Source organism: Trichosurus vulpecula, chromosome 9, assembly GCF_011100635.1.
Source record: "Trichosurus vulpecula isolate mTriVul1 chromosome 9, mTriVul1.pri, whole genome shotgun sequence".
Classification (NCBI taxonomy): Eukaryota; Metazoa; Chordata; class Mammalia; order Diprotodontia; family Phalangeridae; genus Trichosurus; species Trichosurus vulpecula.
The window spans coordinates 203,432,663-203,442,025 of NC_050581.1; the positions used below are offsets into that span (position 1 = coordinate 203,432,663).

General features: G+C 54.2%; 1 protein-coding gene across 2 annotated transcripts in view; it reads right to left on the minus strand.

The window, feature by feature from the left end:
• Positions 1-3,864, minus strand: part of SEPTIN7 (septin 7) — a 73,422-nt gene extending 69,558 nt beyond the window's left edge. Inside the window, exons 1-2 of one of the 2 annotated variants that reach the window (XM_036738032.1) lie at positions 3,666-3,864; positions 1,042-1,043 (exon numbers count right to left, since the gene is read on the minus strand). In XM_036738032.1, the coding sequence (XP_036593927.1) occupies positions 1,042-1,043; positions 3,666-3,729 (66 nt within the window). In that variant the 5' untranslated portion in view covers positions 3,730-3,864. The remainder of the gene's footprint in view (positions 1-1,041; positions 1,044-3,665) is intronic. The other variant, XM_036738031.1, reaches the window with a different exon arrangement.
• Positions 3,865-9,363: the final 5,499 nt, after the last annotated feature.

A 9,363-nucleotide genomic window follows, 5' to 3' on the forward strand; every position in this document is an offset into this window, starting at 1 on the left:
GGCCAAATGTTTATTTTGAGCCCAGTATATACACAGGGCAGCCTGGGAGAGAAGACACCAAAGTGAAGCAACCTCAGGTGCTCCAAGTGCCCCACAGATGGTCCACAGGAAGTGCTTCTGCGTTTGGTGGAAGAGACAGGAAGGGCCTGGGGCTGGGAAGGATAGACAGGTTCTGCCTAATGGGGAGAGTGCACTTCAAGGCAAAGAATGGTACTGACAGCTCCAAAAAAGGCAGGACCATGTATGGCCAGGAGGGGAGGGCAGCAGGTGGCCTGGTCCAGCTCTTTGGAAGGTCAGGACAGACCAGGGAGGGCCTTGTATGACAAATTAAAAGTGTTTGGACTTTACCCTATGGGCGAGCTGAAGCAAGTGAACATCTCTCAACAGCATCTCCGGCAGCAGGTGTAGAGTGAGAGAGTCAAAGACCAGAGGGGCAGGAAGACTAGCCCACGTGCTACCAAGGGATCTTTCCTTTCCCCCACCCCTTCCCTGCCCTTCCTCCAGTCAATAAACTCCAGTGGCTCCCTATTACCTGTAGGATCAAATATAAAATCCCCTGGTTTTTCAAGCCCTTCCTACCTCCCCAATCTGTTTTGCACTTGTCCCCTTCTACACATCTTACAATCTCGGGACACTGTCCTTCCTGCTGTTCCCCACGTCAAGATGGGCCACTGTCACTGCCACTCCCTCCCTCCCCTCTTCTGACTCCTGGTTTCCTGCAAGCTTAACTCAGCTCAAATCCAAGAGGCCTTCCTGCTGCTACCACCCAGTCCCCTCTAAGGCCCACCCCTCATTGAGGCAGCACAGGAGATAAGAGGACTGGGCCTGGAGTCAAGAAAACACAGGTGCAAATCCTGCTTTAGACAGTTACTAGCTATTACCATGGGCAAGTCATTTAACCTGTCTACCTCAGTTTCCTCAACCGTAAAATGAGGATCATAATAGCACCTGTCCCCTAGAGTCATTGTGAGGATCCAATGAGACAATATTAGCAGACTTTATCCCACTTACATTGTGCCTATCTTGTACATACAGAGCCACAGCTTTGGCTTCCCCATTAGTCTACAGGCTTCAGGAATGCAGGGCCCTTGCTTGTGCCTTTCTTTGTATCCAGCCAGTGCCTGCTCGGAGGAGGTTTTAACCCGGGCTCACACTGGAATGTTTGGAGTAGAAATGAAACGTGACATCTCCAAAAGGAGGGCTCCCAGAGGCCACAGATCTGGCCCATCCATCCCTCCATCCCTCCATCCACCCATCCATTCATCCATCCATCCCAGATCTGGCCCACCCACCCATCTATCTGTCCATCCATCCATCCATCCCCAGTAAGTGATGGCATAGCAGGGCTTTGCTGGGAGGCTTCTAGCCACCAAGAGTCCAACTGCCCCCTTGTAAAATAGAGAACTATCTCAAGGGAAACATCTCAACCATGTTTCCCAACATATTAATACTCTTATTCTTTGGCAAGTCAATATTCGGACGTGAGATCTCATCTCTGAGTACTCCCTTGCACCCTACAGATGCCTTCTACCACAACCAGTCCTTCTCTGCCTCCTCCTATCCATTAATCCTGTCACAAGCAGCCTTGCTCCACATCTCCACATCACGACATACAAGGTAATCCTTGTATTCACTTGTTTGTTACTAATCTCTGAAGCTGCCTCCTACCCACTAGGGACCTCTTCTTGGTCCTTTGGACAACTCTAAAATTTAATTCTTCAGACTGTGGTCTTCCATGACTTGTGAGCCATACAATGGCACAGGAAAAACAATGATGTTAAAAAAGAGATGGCAAACTGTAAACACTACAAACCTAACATTTTGCTATCCCAATATTCAACTACAAACGCAATTTAAATTTTCCACATCACAGAGCAGGTTGTACTTGCAAATGTTTTGTCATTTAAAAATATAAGGTTATTAGAAAACGTGTTCAGTGTTTGACCCTGCATTTCAGGAAAAGGGATGGAGAGTGTAGGCTCTCTGAAGAGACATCTTTTTTGAGTTCCCAGCACATGGTACTTGCTTAATAAATGAAAGGAAATGGAAAGAAACTGTCAAAAGAAGAACACCTAGAGCAGGGGCTCTTAAGCTAGGGTCCCTCAATGTGCTTCGTACACATTCTGAAGCCTGTATTTCAACAGGATTAGTTTCCTTTCCAATACCATGAATTTTATGCATTAAAAAAACACTGTTGTGAGAAGGGTTCCCTGGGTTTCCCCAGAATGAATGCCCAAGGGGCCCATGAAGAACCCTGATTGTCAGGACAGCATGAAGAGGGGGTAAGTGTGCAGAACGAGGCACAGGAACCACGACTATTTAGCTGGCAAAAGAGACTCAAAGAGGGCAGTTCTGGTTTTGGAAGAGCTGTCACTGGGAAGGAGCTTTTCAGTTGGTTCCTGAGGGAAGAACCAGGTGCAAGAGAAAGTTGTAGGGACAAATCTAGGTTCAGTATTGGCGAAATGTGCTGCCTCAGGAGATCACTGGTTTGCCCCTGCACCCAGACTATCACTTGCTTTTCAGTTATGGTTTACACTAGATTTGAAGACCCCCAAGTTTCTGATTGCTGTCCTGTATTTTGTGACTGTTCCTCGACGCTTAGACTGCCCTTCTCCGTAGAATTTAACGCATCCTTTAAAGGCCAATCCGACGCTACCTCCAGCTGTGACAGGAAACCTTCCGTGATCCCCCCTTTCCCTGTCCAAGCCCCCGCCTCACCCAAACTCACAGAGCAAATTAGTAATTTGTGAAAGGCCAGGAAGGCAGCTGGGGGAGGCAGCCCGGAGTCAAGAGCCTGGCTCCAATCCAACCTCGGACGCCTAGCAGCGACCCTGGACAAACCGCGTGGCTGCGCCTGCCTCAGTTTCCCCAACAGTAAAGGGTCGTTGGAAGCGCCATCTAAAAGCTCCGGCCTTCTTCCGCACCCCCCCACCCCCAGCGCAGGTCCTGGGGGGTCTTCTGCCCATCCAGCCCCTCGGACTTCCCCCGGGTCTCTCGGGCTTTGGGAACCGAATGGAACAGGAACGAGGAACAATTACGGGAATTTCCCCGTTCCTGCGGTAGGATTTGGGGACAGGCTTCCTGTGGGGCGCCGGGTCCGCCTCGTGCCCCGGGACCCGGACTCGACCCCGGGCGGCGCTGAGTCCTTAATCAGAGAAAAGGCGCGTCCGTGTGCGCTTCCGAGCCGGCTCCCCAAACCCAAAGCGGGGGCCGCCCACGGCTGCTTTCCTGGCCTCGGCCCTCCCCGCCCCCACCCCTTCTCGTCGCCGCTCTCGGCCACGGCCCCCACAGCCTCTTGCGGGGCCCCCGGGGCCACCGCGGGGCGGGACTCAGGCTGTCCTCGGGCTCTGCCCGGCGGCCCACTGAAAGCCGCGGCCTGCCCCGGGAGCCGACGGCGGGTGCGGAGGAGGAAACCGAGGCGGGGCGGGGGCAGGCGGGCCCCCGCCCCATTTCCTGCAGGCCCCGGCCCGGCCCCGGCCCGGGCTGGCCGCCGCCTCCTCGGGCTCCCTTCAAACTGTCACGGCGGCGGCCGCCCCCGGCCCCCGCGCGCCCGACCTCCCCCGGGCCTGGGCCCCGCCGCCGCCGCCGCCCCCGCCGCGGCCGCCCCCCGCCGCCTCCCTCGGGCTCCCGAGGCCAGGCGGGGCCGGGCCGGGGCAGAGACTCACCCATGGCGCCGCCGCCGCAGCCGCCGCCGCTCCTCTCCTCAGCAGCTCGCTCACTGATCGACATCCCCTCCCCCGGCGAGGCAGCCCGCCCGCCCGCCGATTCTCCAACGCCGCTTGCGCCGCTGACGCAGCGTAGTCTCGCGCCGCGCTGCGGCGCTTACGTACGCCGCTCCGACCCCTCCGCCGCCCGCGCCCCGCCCCGGCCGCGACGCGCGCGCCCCCGCCCTCGAAGCCGTGCACCCGGACCGCTCTCGCGAGAGCGCCAGACGGCGCCCCCGCCCCCCAGGGCCGACCCGGCCGTGGCGCAACCGGCCCTCGGCGGCCATCTTGCAGCCGGGCAGACGGCCGGCCTCGGGGGTCCCTCAAGGCTCGAACCCCCCGGAGAAATTCGTTCGTACGCGCCCGTCGTAACGACTGCGCTCTCCTGAGGCGGCTGAGGTTCTCGGGACTCCTCCCGGAGTTCAGGGGATGGTCAGGAAAAGCGAGAGGGCGCGGCTCCTGCCCATATCAAAGATGGCCGTCTAAACGGCACGTCCGGCCTACGGCTTGAGCCTCTCCAACAGCTTTGGAGTCCGGATACGCAATTAGCGTAGGGTAGGGCGGCAGAGCCTCCGCCGGCTCTTGGCGTAAGGGCGGGCGGCGCGGAGCAGGGACTACGTCAGCGCCTGCCTGCGCTCTTGGCGTAACGGTGCGGGGGCCGCAGAGCACTCGAGCCTGCGCACGCTCTTGGCGTAAGGGCGGGCGGCGCAAGCTGGGCCGCGGCGGGATCTCGCTACGCAACTGGCGCAAGGGCTGGCGGAGCGCCGTGGCCGCCCTGGGGGTCCTGTCCCCGGCCCGGGCCTGGCTTGGGGCCTCAGCCGGACCCACCGAGGTCACCACCCATCTTACAGATTGGGAAACTTGCTTCGCAGAGAGAGCCAGGCCGCTGCCTCCAAGCCCACCACCATTTGGTCTAAAAGAACCCAGAAGTCTCCCGGGCGAGGCTGACCTATCTGTCCGCAGGGGCCAGGGAAGGGCAGCGCCTCCCGACGCCCAGCCTCAGTTTACCGTCTGTGGCTTCCACCCAGGGCTGCCCTCTGGGCCAGGCGGGGGCTTGGGCCGTGTCCTCTGCCAGCCCCAGCCCCTGCTCTGCCCCTGGCCCTGCACCAGAGAGCCCACAACTGACCCCAGCCCGCAGAAGACAGTGCCGGGTCTGGGCCGGCACCCCCTAGTTCAGGAAGCTCAACCTCCTTTGTGGCCCCGGGGGTGCCAGCCGGACCACAGCGGGGCCGCCCAGACCTCCAGATATCCGCAGGACTGGTCATCTGGTGGCCCGGCGGCCCCTCTTCCCCTGAAGTCGGTGCTTTCTCCCTTGAGTTAGGTGCACTTCACCTCCAGCATTCCCCAGAGCTGCCACTGTCTACAGACCGAAACCAGGTTAGACCATCACGTCACAGCCTCCCAGGGCCTCAGTTTCCCCATCTGTAACATCCTTGGTCCTCCGACCTGTTCTTGCTGAAGGCCTCCGGGGTCTTCCCGATAATTGCTTCCTTTTCTGAATGCCCTTCGCTACCCCTGCGCCCTAAAAACGACAGAAGATCACAGACCTGCCCACCACGGTGCACGGATACTTGGATCCTGCTGCTGGAGGGGAGAGCCGAGAGAATCGGCACTCGGGATTTTTTGAAATGAATGTATAAAAGAAACAAACGATTGGATCGATAGAGCCGGATAGAGAAAGTAGATGCGGAAAGATGAAGTCCCTGGGAGGGAAGGATGAGACAAGCCACCCACGTAGCCACAGAAATGGACATCGCTGGAAAACAGCAGACGGTTCAGACCTCAGGGTCTTATTTGGAATTTCAGTCCTTGTTTGATTACTCCTATTCATTGAGATTGTTAGGTTTATGGGTTTGGTTTTTTTTAAAAGCAATGAATTGGCTGAGATGATACCAAGATTGAACCATATGATATTCAATCCCAAGCATTTATTAGGCATCTCTTATGTGCTAAGCCCCAAAGATTCAAGGGCAACTTGGTGCGTTCCTATTAATTCCCTCCTTGGTTTGCTGTTGTCCCCAAAGCCATCTCTCTGAAGTCATTATGGATACGTAAACTCAGGGCTGATGGGACACAGCTTAGTGGTCTCCTGCCTCAGCCAGGATGACTATTTCAGTTCCCTGGGTCAGAAGGAATAGCCTGGCATCATGAAAGGCCCTGCACCATTCCCCCACGTCTCCCTCCTAGACAATATAAGCAAGTAATAATAGAGGCCGACTGGCGCCTTAGGCCAGGAAGGCCTGGGTTCCAGGCTCAGCTCTGACCCATCCTGGTTGTATAACCCTGAGCACAAGGTTATACCCCACAGACTATGAGCAGCAGCCCCTCACCACTTCCTGGTTGTGTTTGAGTGAGGAATGCTGGGGGGGGGGGGGGGGGGAGGGGAACTTTTACCTCCCCAGTCCAGGACCTGGCATGTGGTCACACACACTGAAAGGTTCTTTTCAGTCTCTCGTGTCCATTTTTTCATACCTGTAAGTATTGGACTAAGCTGCAACCTTGTGAGCTTTGAAAAGTTAGGGGGCGAGCCCCTGGGGGTCTGGGAGGCTCTGCCAGATTTTGCAGACGGCTGGGCCCAGTAAGGAGAAAAGTCCATGAAGACTTGCTTGATCCAGCCCAGAAGTGGATCAAAGACATCCATGAGGGCAGCTTGTCCCCAGCTAGGCCACATAGGGCAATGAACACAGGGAGGTGAATGCCCTGGAGCAACCATGTTAAGGTTGAGCCCACTGCCCCCAGGGACCAAGGTGTGCCCCACCCCCCATTAGGGAAAATGTTTACATTTTTGTCTCTGCTGTATCTTTTCAGTAAATATTCCCTTGTAAAAGCTTGGGGGGAGGGGGAAGAGTATAAGTCACAGAGAAGGTGCCATCTGCATGGGCAGAGGGATTTTTCTCCCATATAGGAAATCGTCACAGCCCAATGTCCATCCTTGAGCAGAGATCCAGCCCAGGCCAAAGGCTGACTTTAAGAGTAGAGTCCAAACTGACCCATAAGGTCCTGAATCTTACCTTCCCATCCTGGTTTCTTCTGCCTCCAGGTACTCCCCTCTCTGGCGACATGTGTCCAGCATGTATCTCCCAACAGAAACCAATCCAGCAGGCCTCAGGAAGCACTTCCTTTGGCAAAACACCCACTAGATGCTGGAGATGCAAAGACAAGATGCAAAACAGACCTGCCCTCAAGGAGCTTTCATTCTACTGGAGAAGTGTGGCGTGTAGACAGACAAGTGTATAGAGGATATTTGGGGAAGGAAGAGAAGATCTCTCATCGGAGGTGGCACCTGCTGATCCTCAAAGAGACAGAAGCAAGGAGGGGGCATACCACAACATGGGGGTGGGCAGGAAGAGTAGGTGCAAGGTCGAGTTCAGGCAAGAGCAACTAGACGGGTATGGCTAGGCCTGTACATTAGGCCAGCCTCAGGGACAGAGCCACCTTCTTCCTGACACATACACGGTCACTAGTCCTGGTCCCCTGCCAGATTGCCAGAACCCAGCAGATGCACCCAGCAGAGGTGCTAGTCGTGACTTTCCCAAAGAACTCTGTATGGGCCCAACCATTCTAAGTGAATGAATGAAAAGGCATCTATTAAGCTTCTCAAAGACAAGTCCCTAAACTGTGTGTATCCTTTGACCCAGAGTTGCTACTACTGGGCTCATACCCGGTGACAGGAGAAGACAGAAGAAAGAGAGAGGAAAAGAGCTCATACAAACAAAAACCGTGACCCAAGTGGACGCCCACACGCTGGGGAATGGCCAAACCAATTCTAAATAGGGAGGAATATTATTGCACCACAAGAAACAAATGGGAGGGATTCAGAGGAACTTGGAAGCCCTGAATGAACTGGAATAAAGAAGGGGAAGGAAGCCGAACCAAGAGAACTCATCACCCAGGGACCACAAAGACCTCAGAGAAAGTTACTTCAGAAGTCAGGAGAATTCCAATCTCCCAAGACCAGGCCAACCCACCCCAAGAACTGAGAGGGAAAGGGCTGCTTTGCAAACAGGTATGTCTGGTCACATCAAGTGTCAATTAGTATCTGGAAAGGGGATGTCCAGGGACCAGAAAGACCTGTGTGGACATGAAGCCTGCAGCCACAGGGACTTTTTGTCTCAATGGGCCTGGGTTCAAATCCTATACCTGAAGCATACTGAATAACTTTGGTCAAGTGGCTGAGCCTCTCTGAGACTTGCTTTCCTCACCAACAAGATGAAAGGGTTGGGCTCTAAGGTCCCTCCCAGCTCTAGATTTTATGCTTCTGTGAAGAGTAAGTCAATGAAAGAGATGCTCCTTTCTATTTCTTCTCTTGGAGGTGAGAATAGCAGTCCTGAGCAGATAGTGCTCAACTTCCAGGGAGCAGAATTAAGCCAATTTTTCCTATGAAATTTGAAAGTGTGATTTATTCTTAAACCTGAACCACATTAAGGCATGACTCACTTCCATAGGCATGGATGCTGGCATTATCCCTTCTCCAGTCACGCTTAGAATACTAAGAGAACTTATCCAAGATATAAGTACAAGAATGTTATGTGCCCCTCCCTAAACACTATGAACTTTGGAGAAGTCACCACTTCCCCAGGACATGGAGGTAAGTGAAAACTGTGTCAAGAAGCCTTTGGACCTTTCCATTGTAGTGGCTAAGGGTATACCTGTGGGGATACCAAGAAGCTTGGGACACGTCCCTGCTGTCCCAGGTGCCCTCAGACGCCTGTGGCATCAGAGAGCACCCACAGAAGCTGCCTTCAGCCTTTTTCCCCATGTAAGAAATGATGTGTTATCCTGATAGAACCCAGGACTCAGAAAACCACAGTTTCTGAGCCTACTAGGGCCTACTTCCCCTCCCCCTCTGCCTTGAAGCAGCCTGTGCCACTTTGGGACAGTGCCAGCTGTGAGGAAGCTGTGGCTCATGCCTTCCCATCCTATACTGTTGTTATTTGCCCTTCATTCTTGAAGAGGACCATGACATCAGGGAGGTGATGCCCTGACATGCAAGTGAGTTGGATTTAAGTGAGGGAGGGCTATGCAAAGTCACCAGCCTCACTTTCTCCTCCAGAGCCATCTGGGTCCAGTGGCAAGATATAGATCAGGTTGACTAGAGGTGGCCCCAGATGCTGTGGGGGACCTTGGCCTTGTTAATCTAAGGTCTTTAAAAGGTCTCAGTTTGACTGAAGCAACACCTAGTCAGTGATTAAGGCTAGGTAGGAAATGAAGCAGAAAATGGTCTCTTTACCTAGTCAAAAAAAAAAAAAAGAAAAAAGAAAAGAAAAAATCTGGGAAGCAAAGACCCTCAGGGTTTCTGGCCAAAACATAAACATTGCTATTTACATCACGGCCCAAATGATGACCAAGTGGGGCTTGGCCTGGGACTAATTGTTGGCCAATCAATGAGAGCCAGAGTGATTTGGGTTTAAGGTTGGTCCTTGAGAAAAAAAGTTTCAGATATCAAAATTTACCTTCCTTTGGGCAGAGCACCCACAGGTAAGGGTATGATTCTCTACGTGGACAAAGAAAAGAAAACACGAAAAAGAGCTGTGTTGCCCAACTGGCCAGTTCCAGCTGGGTCCCCAGTGGGGCAGCTCCTCTTTCTCCTCACAGAAGTTGTTGTTTGTCCTTCGTTCTTGGAAAGGCCCATGATATCAGGGAGTTGATGCCAGGACAT